At 49.4% G+C, this 20567-nt stretch overlaps 2 protein-coding genes across 2 annotated transcripts; both read left to right on the plus strand.

The window, feature by feature from the left end:
• Window positions 1–426: 426 nt before the first annotated feature.
• On the plus strand, window positions 427–15199 carry cldnd1a (claudin domain containing 1a). The gene is made up of 4 exons (XM_067446305.1): window positions 427–982; window positions 1113–1220; window positions 6855–6992; window positions 13799–15199. The coding sequence occupies exons 1-4, from the start codon at window positions 688–690 to the stop codon at window positions 14017–14019; spliced, it is 762 nt and encodes a 253-aa protein (XP_067302406.1). The 5' UTR covers window positions 427–687; the 3' UTR covers window positions 14020–15199.
• Window positions 15200–15281: 82 nt separating this feature from the next.
• Window positions 15282–20461, plus strand: LOC137078749 (uncharacterized). The gene is made up of 2 exons (XM_067446441.1): window positions 15282–15978; window positions 16085–20461. The coding sequence occupies exons 1-2, from the start codon at window positions 15864–15866 to the stop codon at window positions 16684–16686; spliced, it is 717 nt and encodes a 238-aa protein (XP_067302542.1). The 5' UTR covers window positions 15282–15863; the 3' UTR covers window positions 16687–20461.
• The last annotated feature ends 106 nt before the right edge of the window (window positions 20462–20567 follow it).

Below are 20567 nucleotides of genomic sequence, written 5' to 3' on the forward strand. Positions count from 1 at the left end.
TGGTAATCCCTATGTTATGGGGACGAAATGTCCCCACAAAGATGGCAATATCTCAAATCCTTGTCAGGACATTTTTCAGTCCCCATGAGGAAAATATCTTATAAATAGAAATTAAAAATGCAGAATGTTTCCTGTGTGTGTGTGTGTGTGTGTGTGTGTGTGTGTGTGTGTGTGTGTGTGTGTGTGTGTGTGTGATGGGTAGGTTTAGGGGCAGTGTAAGGGGATAGAAAATACAGTTTGTACAGTATAAAAACCATTACGCCTATGGAAGGTCCCCATAAAACATGGAAACACTACGTGTGTGTGTGTGTGTGTGTGTGTGTGTGTGTGTGTGTGTGTGTGTGTGTGTTATTTACAGCACCGGATACTCAGTATCACATGATCACTCTGTCTCCTATAGCAGAAGAATCTGTAGTAAACTACATTACCCATGATTCTTCGCTGCCGGCTCTAACTCGCACAGGAAACGCACGGATTGACCCGCAGATCTGCGTCTAATCATCGCATGTTCACATTTAGCGCATTTAGTGTTGATTACTCACTGACACGGAGACTGTGTGTGTGTGTGTGTGTGTGTGTGTGTGTGTGTGTGTGTGTGAGAGAGAGAGTGATCGCGAGGTGTTATTCTCGGGCTGACAGATGGCGTGACACACGCGCGCGCACACGGACACGCGCATCGGGCTGGGGATGATGGTGGATAACCGGCACGCCACGGCTCTGGTCATCGCCGGTGTGTTGAGCGCGCTGGCCTCGGTGTATCTGTCGGTGTCGGTCGGGTCTCCGCACTGGTACCAGTACACGAGCCCGCAGGTGCGCTCGGAGCCCAACGCCTCGGAGCTGCGCGCGCTGCACGACGAGTTTCTGGACGGAGAGTTCGACGAGAAAACCGCGAGCGACGCGATGTTTCGCATGAACGGGACGCTCGGGCTGTGGTGGAGGTGCGTGCACGTGCCCGCGGACGCGCACTGGTACCGAGAGCCCGGTAAACATCAGCATCAGCGAGAGCTCAGTCTGAGTGTTTATTATTTATTTAATTTATTTTCATAAGTGAATACATAGTCATAATTTATATCCCTAACCCACTATGGTGTGTTTGTGTTGTGTTGTTTCAGACCCAAAGATGGTGATGGAGTGTGTGAGCTTTACTCTCTCTCAGCAGTTCATGCCGAAGTACAGAGAGCCGGGAAACCACAACAGCGGAGAAGACCTGATCCGGACCTGTGAGGACACACACACACACACACACACACACACACACACACACGCACACGCACACAACAGCGGAAAAGACCTGATCTGGACCTGTGAGGACACACACACACACACACACACACACACACACACACACACACAACAGCGGAGAAGACCTGATCCGGACCTTTGAGGACACACACACACACACACACACACACACACACACACACAACAGCGGAGAAGACCTGATCCGGACCTGTGAGGACACACACACACACACAACAGCGGAGAAGACCTGATCCGGACCTGTGAGGACACACACACACACACACACACACACACACACAACAGCGGAGAAGACCTGATCCGGACCTTTGAGGACACACACACACACACACACACACACACAACAGCGGAGAAGACCTGATCCGGACCTGTGAGGACACACACACACACACAACAGCGGAGAAGACCTGATCCGGACCTGTGAGGACACACACACACACACACACACACACACACAACAGCGGAGAAGACCTGATCCGGACCTTTGAGGACACACACACACACACACAACAGCGGAAACGACCTGATCCGGACCTGTGAGGACACACACACACAACAGCGGAGAAGACCTGATCCGGACCTGTGAGGACACACACACACACACACAACAGCGGAGAAGACCTGATCCGGACCTGTAAGGACACACACACACACACACAACAGCGGAGAAGACCTGATCCGGACCTGTGAGGACACACACACACAACAGCGGAGAAGACCTGATCCGGACCTGTAAGGACACACACACACACACACAACAGCGGAGAAGACCTGATCCGGACCTGTGAGGACACACACACACACACACAACAGCGGAGAAGACCTGATCCGGACCTGTGAGGACACACACACACACACACACACACACACACACAACAGCGGAGAAGACCTGATCCGGACCTGTAAGGACACACACACACACACACACAACAGTGGAGAAGACCTGATCCGGACCTGTGAGGACACACACACACACACAACAGTGGAGAAGACCTGATCCGGACCTTTGAGGACACACATACGCACACACACACACACACACACACACACACACAACAGCGGAGAAGACCTGATCCGGACCTTTGAGGACACACACACACACACACACAACAGCGGAGAAGACCTGATCCGGACCTGTGAGGACACACACACACACACACACACACACACACAACAGCGGAAAAGACCTGATCCGGACCTTTGAGGACACACACACACAACAGCGGAAAAGACCTGATCCGGACCTGTGAGGACACACGCACACACACACACACAACAGCGGAGAAGACCTGATCCGGACCTGTGAGGACACACACACACACACACACAACAGCGGAAAAGACCTGATCCGGACCTTTGAGGACACACACACACACACAACAGCGGAGAAGACCTGATCCGGACCTGTGAGGACACACACACACACAACAGCGGAAAAGACCAGATCCGGACCTGTGAGGACACACACACACACACAACAGCGGAGAAGACCTGATCCGGACCTGTGAGGACACACACACACACACAACAGCGGAGAAGACCTGATCCGGACCTGTGAGGACACACACACACACACACACACACACACACACACACACACACACACACTACACACACCACAGTGGAGAGAAGACCTGATCCGAACCTGTAAGCGCGTGCATGCACATACAATGGACACACACTAGGCAAGGCAAGGCAGGCAAGTTTATTTGTATAGCACATTTCATACCCAATGGCAATTCAAAGTGCTTTACATAGAAATTAATTAAAACAGTGGTAACAAATGCATGAGAAAAAAAAGAATACCATATGGACGAATAAAGAATTAAAAACAAGCATAGTTAAAACAGTCGTAAAGATATAGTAATTAAAAAATAATAATAAAAAAAATATCTAAATATCACTACACACATCACACACACACACACTACACATACTGAAGACACACTCAACATACACACTGGACACACACTGCACACACCACACACACACTACACATACTGAACATACACACTGGATACACACTGCACACACCACACACACACTGGACACAGACTGGACACACAAACTAGACACAGACTGAACACACAGACTGGACACAACAACTAGACACACACTGAACACACAGACTGGACACACAAACTAGACACACACTGAACAGACAGACTGGACACACACACACGGGACACACCACAGTGGAGAGACCTGATCCGAACCTGTAAGCGGGTGCATGCACACACACACTACACACATCACACACACACACACACACTACACATACTGAACATACACACTGGACACACTGGAAAGACTGGACAGACAGACTGGACACACAGACTGGACACACAAACTAGACACACACACACTTGACACACACACTGGACACACACTGAACACACAGACTGGACACACAGATTGGACACAGACTGAACACACACACTGAACACAGACTGGGCACACACATTGAACACAGACTGGACACACACACTGAACACACAAACTGGACACACAGACTAGAAGCACACACTGAACACACAGACTGAACACACACACTTGACACAGACTAGACACACACTGAACACAGACTGGAAACAGACTGGACACACACACTGAACACAGACTGGACACACACTGAACACACAGACTGGACACACAAACTGAACACACAGACTGGACACACAGACTGGACACACACTGAACACACAAAGACTGGACACACAGACTGGACACACTGAACACAGACTAGACACACAGACTAGACACACAGACTAGACACACAGACAACACACAGACTAGACACACAGACTGGACACACACACTGGACACACACACTTGACACAGACTAGACACACACACTGAACACACAGACTGGACACACACTAGACACACAGACTGGAAACAGACTGGACACACAGACTGGACACACACTGAACACACACAGACTGGACACACACTGAACACACACAGACTGGACACACAGACTGGACACACTGAACACAGACTAGACACACAGACTGGACACACACTGAACACACAGACTGCACACACTGAACACACACACACAAACAACACACACACAAACAACACACACACTGGACATAGACTGGACACACACTGAACACAGACTAGACACACACACTGAACACAGACTGGACACACACTGAACACACACAGAACACACACAGACTGGACACACACTGAACACACACAGACAGGACACACAGACTGAACACACAGACTGAACACACAGACTGAACACAGACTGGACACACAGACTGGACACACACTGAACACACACTGAACACACACAGACTGGACAAACAGACTGGACACACACTGAACACACACTGAACACACACAGACTGGACAAACAGACTGGACACACACTGAACACACAGACTAGACACACACTGAACACACAGACTAGACACACACTGAACACACAGACTGGACACACAGACTGAACACACAGACTAGACACACACTGAACACACACTGAACACAGACTGGACACACACTGAACACACACAGACTGGAAACACACTGAACACACACAGACTGGACACACACTGAACACACACACACTGAACACACAGACTGGACACACAGACTGAACACACAGACTGAACACAGACTGGACACACAGACTGGACACACAGACTAGACACATACACTGAACACACAGACTAGACACACACACTGAACACACAGACTAGACACACACACTGAACACACAGACTAGACACACACACTGAACACACAGACTGGACACACACACTGAACACACAGACTAGACACACAGACTGGACACAGACACTGAACACACACACTGAACACACACACTGAACACACAGACTGGACACACAGACTGGACACACACTGAACGCACAGACTAGACACACACACTGAACACACAGACTAGACACACACACTGAACACACAGACTAGAAACACACTGAACACACAGACTGGACACACACACTGAACACACAGACTAGACACACAGCCTGGACACAGACTAGACACACACACTGGACACACACACTGGACACACACACACTGAACACACAGACTAGACACACAGACTGGACACAGACTAGACACGGACTAAACACACACACTGAACACACAGACTGGACACACACACTGGACACACACACTGAACACACAGACTAGACACACAGACTGGACACAGACTAGACACAGACTGGACACACAGACTAGACACACACTGAACACACAGACTGGACACACACACTGAACACACAGACTAGACACACAGCCTGGACACAGACTAGACACACACACTGGACACACACACTGGACACACACACACTGAACACACAGACTAGACACACAGACTGGACACAGACTAGACACGGACTAAACACACACACTGAACACACAGACTGGACACACACACTGGACACACACACTGAACACACAGACTAGACACACAGACTGGACACAGACTAGACACAGACTGGACACACACACTGAACACACAGACTAGACACACAGCCTGGACACAGACTAGACACACACACTGAACACACAGACTGGACACACACACTGGACACACAGACTAGACACACACTGAACGCACAGACTAGACACACACTGAACACACAGACTAGACACACACACTGAACACACAGACTACACACACACTGAACACACACACTGAACACAGAGACTAGACACACAGACTAGACACAGACTGGACACACACACTGAACACACAGACTGGACACACACACTGAACACACAGACTAGACACACAGACTGGACACAGACTAGACACACACACTGAATACACACTGGACACACAGACTAGACACACACTGAACACACACACAGGACGCACAGACTGGACACACAGACTGGACACACTTGACCCACACTGAAACACACAGTGGACATAGACTGGACACACACACACACACACACACACACACACACACACAGACTAGAAACACACACACTGAACACACACTGGACATAGACTGGACACACACACACACACACACTGGATACACAGACTGGACACACACACTGGACCCACACTGGACATAGACTGGACACACACACACACACTGGATACACAGATTGGACACACTGAAACACACACTGGACATAGACTGGACACACACACACACACACACACACACACACTGGATACACAAACTGGACACACACACACACACACACACACACACACACACACACACTGGATACACAGACTGGACAAACACAGGATACACAGACTGGACACACACACTGGACCCACACTGAAACACACACTGGACATAGACTGGACACACACACACACACACACTGGATACACAGACTGGACACACACACACACACACACACACACACTGGATACACAGACTGGACACACACACACACTGGATACACAGACTGGACAAACACACACACACTGGATAAACAGACTGGACAAACACACACTGGGCACACACACTGGACACAGACTCACTCACTCACTCACTCACTCACACAAACTGTCAGTCAGTTTATAAAGTGTGTGTGTGTGCGTGTGTGTGTGTGTGTGTGTGTGTGTGTGTGTGCAGATCTGTGGCGGTGTCAGTTCTTCCTGCCTCTGGTCTCTCTGGCTCTGGTGGTTCTGGGCGGTTTGCTGGGGTTCTGCGCGTGTGTGTGTGGGAGTCTCACGCCGGCGCTCTTCATCGGCCTCATTCACCTGCTCGCAGGTCAGAGTTCAGAGTGAGTGAGTGAGTGTGTGTGTGTGTGTGTGTGTGTGTGAGACTTTCTATGCTGTAAAGTCACGATGCAGTCACTTAAAAATACCTATAAAAACACCTATAAAACTTGGATAAAATTATATAATTCAATAAAAAAAACAATTATTTTATATGGATGTGAAATTTGGGGATCAGTTTTACATTTTAAAAATTGGGATAAAACTTCAGTAGAAAAACTACAATTGGAAATTGCCAAAAACATTTTAGGGGTTCAGAGAAACACGTCCACCGCCACCTGCAGGGCTGAATTAGGCCTGTACCCGCTGAACATCGAGATCGAGAAGAGATGTGTTCAGTTCTGGCATCACCTGCATCAGTCTGACCCAGAGTCAGTCCTGATATATAGCCCTCCTGGCCAATTAACCCTCAGCAGAGTCTCCTCCTCTAAACACTCAGTCTGACCCAGAGTCAGTCCTGATATATAGCCCTCCTGGCCAATTAACCCTCAGCAGAGTCTCCTCCTCTAAACACTCAGTCTGACCCAGAGTCAGTTCGATATAAAGCCTTCCTGGCCAATGAAACCCCAGCAGAGTCTCCTCCTCTAAACGCTCAGTCTGACGCAGAGTCAGTCTGATATAAAGCCTCGCCAATGAAACCCCAGCAGAGTCTCCTCCTCTAAACACTCAGTCTGACCCAGAGTCAGTCTGATATAAAGCCTTCCTGGCCAATGAAACCCCAGCAGAGTCTCCTCCTCTAAACGCTCAGTCTGACCCAGAGTCAGTCCGATATAAAGCCCTCCTGGCCAATGAAACCCCAGCAGAGTCTCCTCCTCTAAACACTCAGTCTGACCCAGAGTCAGTCTGATATAAAGCCCTCCTGGGCAATGAAACCCCAGCAGAGTCTCCTCCTCTAAACACTCAGTCTGACCCAGAGTCAGTCCGATATAAAGCCCTCCTGGCCAATGAAACCCCAGCAGAGTCTCCTCCTCTACATGCTCAGTCTGACCCAGAGTCAGTCCGATATAAAGCCTTCCTGGCCAATGAAACCCCAGCAGAGTCTCCTCCTCTAAACGCTCAGTCTGACCCAGAGTCAGTCTGATATAAAGCCCTCCTGGCCAATGAAACCCCAGCAGAGTCTCCTCCTCTAAACACTCAGTCTGACCCAGAGTCAGTCTGATATAAAGCCTTCCTGGCCAATGAAACCCCAGCAGAGTCTCCTCCTCTGAACACTCAGTCTGACCCAGAGTCAGTCTGATATAAAGCCTTCCTGGCCAATGAAACCCCAGCAGAGTCTCCTCCTCTACATGCTCAGTCTGACCCAGAGTCAGTCTGATATAAAGCCTTCCTGGCCAATGATACCCCAGCAGAGTGCCCTCCTCTAAACGCTCAATCTGACCCAGAGTCAGTCTGATATAAAGCCTTCCTGGCCAATGATACCCCAGCAGAGTGCCCTCCTCTAAACGCTCAATCTGACCCAGAGTCAGTCTGATATAAAGCCCTCCTGGCCAATGATACCCCAGCAGAGTCCCCTCCTCTAAACACTCAGTCTGACCCAGAGTCAGTCCGATATAAAGCCTTCCTGGCCAATGAAACCCCAGCAGAGTCTCCTCCTCTAAAAACTCAGTCTGACCCAGAGTCAGTCTGATATAAAGCCCTCCTGGCCAATGATACCCCAGCAGAGTCTCCTCCTCTAAACACTCAGTCTGACCCAGAGTCAGTCCGATATAAAGCCTTCCTGGCCAATGAAACCCCAGCAGAGTCTCCTCCTCTAAACACTCAGTCTGACCCAGAGTCAGTCTGATATAAAGCCTTCCTGGCCAATGAACCCCCAGCAGAGTGCCCTCCTCTAAACGCTCAATCTGACCCAGATTCAGTCTGATATAAAGCCGTCTTGGGCAATGAAACCCCAAGCAGAGTCTCCTCCTCTAAACGCTCAGTCTGACCCAGATTCAGTCTGATATAAAGCCCTCCTGGCCAATGATACCCCAGCAGAGTCTCCTCCTCTAAACGCTCAATCTGACCCAGAGTCAGACTGATATAAAGCCCTCCTCGCCAATGAAACCCCAGCAGAGTCTCCTCCTCTAAACGCTCAGTCTGACCCAGAGTCAGTCTGATATAAAGCCCTCCTGGCCAATGAAACCCCAGCAGAGTCTCCTCCTCTAAACACTCAGTCTGACCCAGAGTCAGTCTGATATAAAGGCCTCCTCGCCAATGAAACCCCAGCAGAGTCTCCTCCTCTAAACACTCAGTCTGACCCAGAGTCAATCTGATATAAAGCCCTCGTGGCCAATGAAATCCCAGCAGAGTCTCCTCCTCTAAACGCTCAGTCTGACCCAGAGTCAATCTGATATAAAGCCCTCGTGGCCAATGAAATCCCAGCAGAGTCTCCTCCTCTAAACGCTCAGTCTGACCCAGAGTCAGTCTGATATAAAGCCCTCCTGGCCAATGAAACCCCAGCAGAGTCTCCTCCTCTAAACGCTCAGTCTGACCCAGAGTCAGTCTGATATAAAGCCCTCCTGGCCAATGAAACCTCAGCAGAGTCTCCTCCTCTAAACACTCAGTCTGACCCAGAGTCAGTCCGATATAAAGCCCTCCTGGCCAATGAAACCCCAGCAGAGTCTCCTCCTCTAAACACTCAATCTGACCCAGAGTCAGACTGATATAAAGCCCTCCTCGCCAATGAAACCCCAGCAGTCTCCTCCTCTAAACGCTCAATCTGACCCAGAGTCAGTCTGATATAAAGCCCTCCTGGCCAATGATACCCCAGCAGAGTCTCCTCCTCTAAACACTCAGTCTGACCCAGAGTCAGTCCGATATAAAGCCTTCATGGCCAATGAAACCCCAGCAGAGTCTCCTCCTCTAAAAACTCAGTCTGACCCAGAGTCAGTCTGATATAAAGCCCTCCTGGGCAATGAAACCTCAGCAGAGTCTCCTCCTCTAAACGCTCAGTCTGACCCAGAGTCAGTCTAATATAAAGCCCTCCTGGCCAATGATACCCCAGCAGAGTCTCCTCCTCTAAACACTCAGTCTGACCCAGAGTCAGTCTGATATAAAGCCCTCCTGGGCAATGAAACCCCAAGCAGAGTCTCCTCCTCTAAACGCTCAGTCTGACCCAGATTCAGTCTGATATAAAGCCCTCCTGGCCAATGATACCCCAGCAGAGTCTCCTCCTCTAAACGCTCAATCTGACCCAGAGTCAGACTGATATAAAGCCCTCCTCGCCAATGAAACCCCAGCAGAGTCTCCTCCTCTAAACGCTCAGTCTGACCCAGATTCAGTCTGATATAAAGCCCTCGTGGCCAATGAAACCCCAGCAGAGTCTCCTCCTCTAAACGCTCAGTCTGACCCAGAGTCAGTCTGATATAAAGCCCTCCTGGCCAATGAAACCCCAGCAGAGTCTCCTCCTCTAAACGCTCAGTCTGACCCAGAGTCAGTCTGATATAAAGCCCTCCTGGCCAATGAAACCTCAGCAGAGTCTCCTCCTCTAAACACTCAGTCTGACCCAGAGTCAGTCCGATATAAAGCCCTCCTGGCCAATGAAACCCCAGCAGAGTCTCCTCCTCTAAACACTCAATCTGACCCAGAGTCAGACTGATATAAAGCCCTCCTCGCCAATGAAACCCCAGCAGTCTCCTCCTCTAAATGCTCAGTCTGACCCAGAGTCAGTCCGATATAAAGCCTTCCTGGGTAATGAACCCTCAGCAGAGTCTCCTCCTCGAAACACTCAGTCTGACCCAGAGTCAGTCTGATATAAAGCCCTCCTGGCCAATGAAACCTCAGCAGAGTCTCCTCCTCTAAACACTCAGTCTGACCCAGAGTCAGTCCGATATAAAGCCCTCCTGGCCAATGAAACCCCAGCAGAGTCTCCTCCTCTAAACACTCAATCTGACCCAGAGTCAGACTGATATAAAGCCCTCCTCGCCAATGAAACCCCAGCAGAGTGCCCTCCTCTAAACGCTCAGTCTGACCCAGAGTCAGTCCGATATAAAGCCTTCCTGGGTAATGAACCCTCAGCAGAGTCTCCTCCTCTAAACACTCAGTCTGACCCAGAGTCAGTCCGGTATAAAGCCCTCCTGGCCAATGAAACCCCAGCAGAGTCTCCTCCTCTAAACACTCAGTCTGACCCAGAGTCAGTCTGATATAAAGCCTTCCTGGCCAATGAACCCCCAGCAGAGTCTCCTCCTCTAAACACTCAGTCTGACCCAGAGTCAGTCTGATATAAAGCCTTCCTGGGCAATGAACCCCCAGCAGAGTCTCCTCCTCTAAACACTCAGTCTGACCCAGAGTCAGTCTGATATAAAGCCTTCCTGGGCAATGAAACCTCAGCAGAGTCTCCTCCTCTAAACACTCAGTCTGACCCAGAGTCAGTCCGATATAAAGCCTTCCTGGGCAATGAACCCCCAGCAGAGTCTCCTCCTCTAAACGCTCAGTCTGACGCAGAGTCAGTCTGTTATAAAGCCTGGCCAATGAAACCCCAGCAGAGTCTCCTCCTCTAAATACTCAGTCTGACCCAGAGTCAGTCCGATATAAAGCCTTCCTGGGCAATGAACCCCCAGCAGAGTCTCCTCCTCTAAACACACTCGCTTTTCAACTAGTCCATCAAACTCAACCCCAGACTAACCACGGCTACAACCCCAGAACTATTAAAGAAATTGACAAAAATCTAAAAGACACCCATGATGAATCACAAAAAAACAAAAAAATTTGACCTCAAAAATAAACTCCAATGCTATTCGACCCTAAATAGAACCACAAAATGGCATATTGTCTAGTAATTAAACAATTTAAAGAAAGAAAAATCTTCTCCATATACAGATTGAGTGACCATGACTATTGAGAAATAGCGACAGGAAGACATACACTGTAGACACTGTGATCTACAGCAAATAGAGGATGAGAAACACTTTCTGCTAATCTGTACTAAATATCAGCATGTGGGAGAAACATTTCTGGCCAGATTTGAAACACTGATTCCATCATTCACTGAACTGAGTGATACTGAGAAGATGCCCTTGGAGAAGATGAGAGCACAGCTGCACTCGCTGCACAATATGTGTTAGCCATTCACAATGTTAGAAACAGTTAACGCTCTAGAGCTTCAGCTTCTCGTCTACTGAAATGGACTTGACTGACTTATTTACTGTGCTATATGTGACAAGTATATTATTTGTTTGTTTGTATTATTTATATATAATACAGGTCCTTTTCAAAAAATTAGCATATGTGATAAAAGTTCATTATTTTCCATAATGTAATGATAAAAATTAAACTTTCATATATTTTAGATTCAGCTATTAAGCTGAATTAACCCAACCAAGCTATTAACCTAATCATCTGAATCAACTAACTAACTCTAAACACCTGCAAAAGATTCCTGAGGCTTTTAAAAACTCCCAGCCTGGTTCATTACTCAAAACCGCAATCATGGGTAAGACTGCCGACCTGACTGCTGTCCAGAAGACCATCATTGACACCCTCAAGCGAGAGGATAAGACACAGAAAGACATTTCTGAACGAATAGGCTGTTCCCAGAGTGCTTTATCAAGGCACCTCAGTGGGAAGTCTGTGGGAAGGAAAAAGTGTGGCAAAAAACGCTGCACAACGAGAAGAGGTCAGCGGACCCTGAGGAAGATTGTGGAGAAGGACCGATTCCAGACCTTGGGGGACCTGCGGAAGCAGTGGACTGAGTCTGGAGGAGAAACATCCAGAGCCGCCGTGCACAGGCGTGTGCAGGAAATGGGCTACAGGTGCCGCATTCCCCAGGTCAAGACCTTTTGGCTACAGAGAAGCAGCACTGGACTGGTGCTCAGTGGTCCAAAGTACTTTTTTCGGATGAAAGCAAATTTTGCATGTCATTCGGAAATCAAGGTGCCAGAGTCTGGAGGAAGACTGGGGAGAAGGAAATGCCAAAATGTCCAGTGTCAAATCCCCACAGTCAGTGATGGTCTGGGGTGCCATGTCAGCTGCTGGTGTTGGTTCACTGTGTTTTATCAAGGGCAGGGTCAATGCAGCTCGCTATCAGGAGATTTTGGAGCATTCCATGCTTCCACCTGCTGAAAACCTTTATGGAGATGAAGATTTGGTTTTTCAGAAGGACCTGGCACCTGCTCACAGTGCCAAAACCACTGGTAAATGGTTTACTTACCATGGTATTACTGTGCTCAATTCAATTGGCCTGCCAACTCTCCTGACCTGAACCCCATAGAGAATCTGTGGGATATTGTGAAGAGAGAGTTGAGAGACGCAAGACCCAACACTCTGGATGAGCTTAAGGCCGCTATCGAAGCATCCTGGGCCTCCAGAACACCTCAGCAGTGACACAAGCTGATCGCCTCCATGCCACGCCGCACTGAAGCAGTCATTTCTGCTAAAGGATTCCCCACCAAGTATTGAGTGCAGAACTGAACATAATTATTTGAAGGTTGACTTTTTTTTGTATTAAACACACTTTTCTTTTATTGGTCGGATGAAATATGCTATTTTTTTGAGGTAGGAATTTTGGGTTTTCATGAGCTGTGTGCCAAAATCATCAGTATTAAAACAATAAAAGACCTGAAATATTTCAGTTGGTGTGCAATGAATCTAAAATATATGAATTTTTATCATTACATTATGGAAAATAATTAACGTTATCACATTATGCTATTTTTTTGAGAAGGACCTGTATGTTAATGCTTTGGCAACATTGTGATACACAGTTATGCTAATAAAGCTAATTTAAAATTGTGTGTGTGTGTGTGTGTGTGTATGTGAGAGTCTCAGGTCCGCAGACAGACGGCATGTCCCCCATCGCTGAGCATGTTTTCTGTCCCCCAGGCCTGTGTTCTCTGGCCACCGTGTGCTGTTTTCTGGCTGGAATGGACCTGCTCCACCGCGTGTCGGTTCTGCCGGGTCATGTGGACGGGTCTCTGGGCTGGTCTCTGTATCTGGCCCTCATCGCCTCTCCTCTGCACATGATGGCCGCCGCGCTGCTGATGTGGGCGGCTCGCAGCCACAGCCAGAGCTATGACCGCATGACCGTCTACAGAGTCGCCTAAACTGACCGGATCACACACACTGGATCACACACAAACTGGATCACACACACCGGATCACACACTACGGATCTCACACACCGGATCACAAACACTTGATCACACACAAACTGGATCACACCGGATCACACACACAGCAGATCACACACACACACCGGATCACACACACACTGGATCACACCGGATCACACTCTGGATCACACCGGATCACACACACCAGATCACACACTGAATCACACCGGATCACACACACCAGATCACACACTGAATCACACCGGATCACACACACAGCAGATCACACACACACACCGGATCACACACACACTGGATCACACCAGATCACACCGGATCACACACACCAGATCACACACTGAATCACACCGGATCACATACACCGGATCACAATCTGGATCACACACACCGGATCACACTGGACCACACCGGATCACACACACCTGTTCACACCGGATCTCACACATCGGATAACACACACTGGATCAGACCGGACCACACCGGATCAGAAACTACACTGAACATTGAATCTGTTGTACATAAACGTCTTCAGTGTTGAAGAGCGACAACTGCTAGTCAAAAACACAATCATGAGGACAGATGCACTTTCAAGAGATAAATACGTGTGTGTGTGTGTGTGTGTGTGTGTGTGTGTGTGTGAGAGAGAGAGTATGTGTGTGTGTGTGTGTGTGTGTGTGTGTGTGTGTGTGTGTGTGTGTGTGTGTGTGAGAGAGTATGTATGTGTGAGTGTGTGTGTGTGTGTGAGAGAGAGAGAGAGCGAGTATGTATGTGAGAGAGTGTGTGTGTGTGTGTGTGTGTGTGAATGTGAGAGTGTGTGTGAGTGAGTGTGTGTGCTTGACTTCAGGACTTCAGCTTCTCGTAATTAAGCTTTAGTGAAGTAGGACTTCTGATGTTGTGACATTAACACTATTTATTAATGTTGTTTTTATTGATCTATTTATTTATATACAATTTGTTTAATTTGGTAATTTCTAATGAGGTAGAAAACAACAGCTGAATGTGTGATGGTAGATGCCAGTGTTTATTCGTCACAGTGGAAATGGAAGGTCAGTGCAGTGCATTGTGGGATACCTTATCTCTGTAGAACATGTATTTTTTTCTCCCATGCCCATGTGTTGAGTGATCATCAGTAATAAACTCGTCATGTGCAGGTGTGTGTTTTATCTGTGTGTGTGTGTGTGTGTGTGTGTGTGTGTGTGTGTGTGTGTGTGTGTGTGTGTGTGCGTGCGTGCGTGCGTGCGGACAGGTGTGTCTTCATCTGTGTGTGTGTGAGCGGACAGGTGTGTGTCTTCATCTGTGTGTGTGTGTGAGAGAGGACAGGTGTGTGTCTTCATCTCTGTGTGTGTGAGCGGACAGGTGTGTGTTTTATCTGTGTGTGTGTGTGAGAGGGCAGGTGTGTGTCTTCATCTGTATGTGTGTGTGAGCGGACAGGTGTGTGTCTTCATCTGTGTGTGTGAGTGGACAGGTGTGTGTCTTCATCTGTGTGTGTGTGAGCGGACAGGTTTGTGTCTTCATCTGTGTGTGTGTGTGTGAGCGGACTGTTGTGGGTTTTTATCTGTGTGTGTGAGAGCGGACAGGTGTGTGTCTTCATCTCTGTGTGTGTGAGCAGACAGGTGTGGGTTTTCATCTGTGTGTGTGTGTGAGCGGACATGTGTATGTCTTTGTGGCGAGGGGGGGCGACGTTTAGAGAGGTCTGTGACGGGAGAGAGAGTCGGAGGACGAGCGGCACGTAAGTGAATCAGGGGCAAACAATGAACACCTGTCTCTTGTTTCAGTAATTGGCATGGAGAGACAGGTTATAAGCCACGCAGGAGATGAGGACCGGAGAGAGAGAAGCTGGGAACACACAGCGTGCTGGGACTCGGGCTGAGAGAGAAGCAGAGAGGATCTGCCAAAACCAAACCGGAGAGACTTTAAGAGAGAGAATGAGTAATACAGTGCGAAGTGCACATAGTCTAAGTACCTGAGTTATTTGAGTAAATAATAAAATCCCTGTTGTCTTCTTCCTCACCCACATACACAAACATTGTTACAGTGGTGCCCAAACCCGGGAGGAAAAAGACCCGAGCCGCCGCCATGCAAACGCCATTTGCGGACATCATCCAGGCGCTCACGGGCCTGCATAAGGAACAACATCAGTCTATGCTGGAGATCAGGGAGGAGCAGGTACGGCGATTTCAGGCCCTCTTCCTGGCCCAGCAGCAGGACCGTGAGCTGTTCCGGAGCTGCATTGATCGGGAGGTTCCCGCCGGGGATACATCATCAACCCTGGCCAGCACCACCCGCATGCAGCTCACCAAGATGGGTCCGCAGGATGACCCAGAAGCCTTCCTGGACCTGTTCGAGCGGTCTGCGGAAGCTTGTGGGTGGCCGCGACTGGACTGGCCGGTGCGCCTCATCCTGCTGTTATCCGGTGAGGCGCAGATAGCGGCCCAACAACTTCCAGTCCCGAACCTCCTGGTCTATGAAGACCTACGAGGGGCCATCCGTCAGCGGGTCAGGCTCTCCCACGAACAACATCGCCAGCGATTCCGGTCACTGACCCTGGGGGAGAATAGCCGGCCCTTCGTGATGGCCCAGCAGCTCCTGGACACCTGCCGCAGATGGCTGAGGGCGGACCAGTCAACCGTCAACTAGGTCGTGGATCGAGTAGCACTGGAGCAGTTTATTGCGAGGTTGCCCAGGAAAACCGTGCAATGGGTCCAGTGCCACAGGCCGACGTCGCTGGACCAAGCCATCCAGCTGGCGGAGGACCAAATGGTGGCATGCCCAGGGGTCGGCGAGCCCCTGCCGGCGGCTTCTCTCTCTCTCACCCCTCCCCTGTTTTCTCTATGTCCCCTTACAGGCCAGTTCCGGCTCCCCGTACCTGAGGAGGGTATCCGCCACGGGGGCAGGCCCGGGGAAGGTTCGGGGGATTCCTGGACGGAGTGTCGGGCTCTCGTGCGCCATCCAAAGGCGCGAAGCCCAGTAAATTCACCCCAGCCTCCGGTCCCATTTCTCCTCTCTCTCCACGCCAATTCCCTGGTTCCCTTCCTGCCACTGGGCCTATTGGGGTACTTATGTGCTGATGTCTCTTGGGACAAAAGAAGGCGGGGAGAGAGAGCGGCTGTACAGGTGGGAGAGGCTGAGCCGTGACCAACAGTGACTGTTGCAGAGGAACGGACCAGTGTTGAGAGGCTGAACCTCACTGACCGCGATGATTTTCCTCTGGAACAGTCCCAGGATGAGTCGCTCAAAAATGTGTTTGCGCAGGACCGATCGACGGACAGCTTCTCCATCCTGAGCAGACGCTCTCATATCCTTATTTTGCCATATTAAAAGACAGGTTGTATCAAGTGACCCAAGACACTCAAGGGCATTTGGGGAAAGCGGCAACACTAAATCATTTAATGGTCCGGTTCTTTTGGTTCACGAGAACGTGTGCAGGTAGTGCGCGTCTTGTCGTGAATGTCAGCTGGTAAACCCACCGGCCTGCCCAAAAGCGCCATTGCGGCCTCTACCACTTATGCAGGTCCCCTTCGAGAGAATTGGCATGGACCTCATCGGACCATTAGAGCGATCCGCACGAGGGCATCGTTTTGCATTGCTCCTGGTGGATTATGCAACACGATACCCAGAAGCAATTGCCCTCCGTAGCATTTCCACGAAGAGTGTTGTAGAGGCATTGTTTAGTTTAATCTCCCGAGTGGGGATCCCAAAAGAGATCCTCACTGATCAAGGCACGGCGTTTATGTTACGGACGTTACGCAAACTTTACGAGTTGTTGGGCATTAAATTGGTCTGCACCAGCGTCTATCACCCACAGACGGATGGTTTGGTGGAATAATTGGCAAAAATTGGGATAGATGGTTGGAACCCCTATTGTTCGCTGTACGCGAGGTCCCACAAGCCTCCACCGTGTTTTCCCCGTTCGAGCTTCTCTATGGACGTCAGCCCCGTGGGGTGTTGGACGTTCTTAGAGAGGCTGAGGAGGACGGACCTTCGCAGGGCAAAAATGAAATTCAGTATGTCATGGACCTGAGAACAAAATTCCACACATTGGGGCGGCTATCTATGGAGAATTTGTTACAGGCTCAAGACAAACAAAACCGGCTATATTATAGGGGAACAAAACTGTGTGACTTTGCACCGGGAGATAAAGTGCTTGTATTGCTCCCAACTTCTAGCTCAAAATTACTTGCCAAGTGGCAAGGGCCCTTTGTGGTCACACGGCGAATAGGAAATCTTGATTATGAGGTAGTCCGGTCGGAGAGGGCGGGGCACATCAAATATACCACCTCAACCTCCTAAAAAAGTGGAGCAAGGCAGAGTCAGTGATGCTGGTAACAGCGGTGAGCGGGGAGGAGTATCTCGGCCATAGGTGAGCACAAAAGGTACATCCCTCGCTCTGGCCCCAGGGGGAGATCACCTCTCGCCATAGCAACTCACTGACATAGCCCAGTTACAGGAAGTTTTTTCCGATGTGATCTCGCCTAAACCCGGCCGAACAAATCTCATTCAGCACCATATTGAGACGGAGCCGGGCTTGGTAGTTCGCAGTTGGCCGTATAGGTTACCAGAACACAAAAAAAGTGGTTCAGGAAGAATTAGAGGCCCCTCTGGATATGGGAGTGATAGAAGAATCCTACTGTGATTGGGCCAGTCTGATAGTTTTAGTCCCTAAAACCGACGGCTCGGTCCGATTCTGTGTGGATTATCGCAAGGTGAAGGCTGTGTCGAAATTCGATGCTTATCCAATGCCAAGGTTTGATGAGGTGCTCGATCGGCTGGGCGCAGCTCGTTTTTATTCAACGCTGGATTTAACAAAGGGATATTGGCAGATCCCCATAGCGCCGCTATCTAAAGAGAAAACAGCCTTTACGACGCCGTTTGGATTACACCAATTTGTCACACTTCCATTCGGGTTGTTGGGGCTCCGGCCACGTTTCAGCATCTCATGGATAAAATTCTACGGCCGCATGCTGCCTATGCCGCTGCATACTTGGATGACATCATCATCTATAGTAACGATTGGCGGTGGCATATGGAGCATGTGTGATCCGTCCTGAGATCGACTGAGGATGGCTCCCCGGCCTGAGTCGGGCGGTGGGGGTATGTGTCGAGGGGGTGTAGTTTAGCGAGGTCTGTGACAGGAGAGAGAGTCGGAGGACGAGCGGCATGTAAGTGAATCAGGGGCAAACAATGAACAGCTGTCTCTTCTTTCAGTAATTGGCGTGGAGAGACAGGTTATAAGCCACGCAGGAGATGAGGACCGGAGAGAGAGAAGCTGGGAACACACAGCGTGCTGGGACTCGGGCTGAGAGAGAAGCAGAGAGGAACTGCCAAAACCAAACCGGAGAGACTTTAAGAGAGAGAATGAGTAATACAGTGCGAAGTGCACATAGTCTAAGTACCTGAGTTATTTGAGTAAATAAACAGCCTTGAGTTCCAGCCAGCCGATCACTGTTGTCTTCTTCCTCAAGATCACCCACATACACGAACATTGTTACAGTCTTCAACTCTGTGTGTGTGAGCGCACAGGTGTGTGTCTTCAACTCTGTGTGTGTGTGAGCGCACAGGTGTGTGTCTTCAACTCTGTGTGTGTGAGCGCACAGGTGTGTGTCTTCAACTCTGTGTGTGTGAGCGCAGAGGTGTGTGTCTTCAACTCTGTGTGTGTGTGTGAGCGCACAGGTGTATGTCTTCAACTGTGTGTGTGTGAGCGCACAGGTGTATGTCTTCAACTGTGTGTGTGTGAGCGCACAGGTGTGTTTTCATCTGTGTGTGTGTGAGCGGACAGGTGTATGTCTTCATCTGCGTGTGTGTGAGCGGACAGGTGTGTGTCTTCATCTGTGTGTGTGTGAGCGCACAGGTGTGTGTCTTCATCTGTGTGTGTGTGAGCGCACAGGTGTGTGTCTTCATCTGTCTTCACAGGTGTGTGTCTTCAAATATTTGCTCAATATTTAATGGACAGGTATATCTGTGATCATTGAGATGGTTCAATAGCCCCTCTGTCGCCCATATCTTGGTTATGTGTGTCTGTTGTTGTCTTAAGATGTCAAGTGTGTGAGCTTTGTTGTGAATGTGTTTTTTATGTTCTGCAGAGCAGGAACCTGCTGAAAATAAGTTGTATACTGAGTCAGGCCCGATTGTCCTTAATCTTTTCCTGTTTTAAAAAAAATAAAAAATAAAATAAAATCTGTGTGTGTGTGTGAGCGGAAACGTGTGTTTGTCTTCATCTGTGTGTGTGTGAGCGGACAGGTGTGTGTCTTCATCTGTGTGTGTGTGAGCGGACAGGTGTGTGTTTTCATGTGTGTGTGTGAGCGGACAGGTGTGTGTTTTCATCTGTGTGTGTGTGAGCGGACAGGTGTATGTCTTCATCTGCGTGTGTGTGAGCGGACAGGTGTGTGTCTTCATCTGTGTGTGTGGGAGTGGACAGGTTTGTGTCTTCATATGTGTGTGTGTGAGCGGACAGGTGTGTGTCTTCATCTGTGTGTGTGTGAGCGGACAGGTGTGTTTGTCTTCATCTGTGTGTGTGTGAG

Source organism: Pseudorasbora parva, chromosome 1, assembly GCF_024679245.1.
Source record: "Pseudorasbora parva isolate DD20220531a chromosome 1, ASM2467924v1, whole genome shotgun sequence".
Classification (NCBI taxonomy): Eukaryota; Metazoa; Chordata; class Actinopteri; order Cypriniformes; family Gobionidae; genus Pseudorasbora; species Pseudorasbora parva.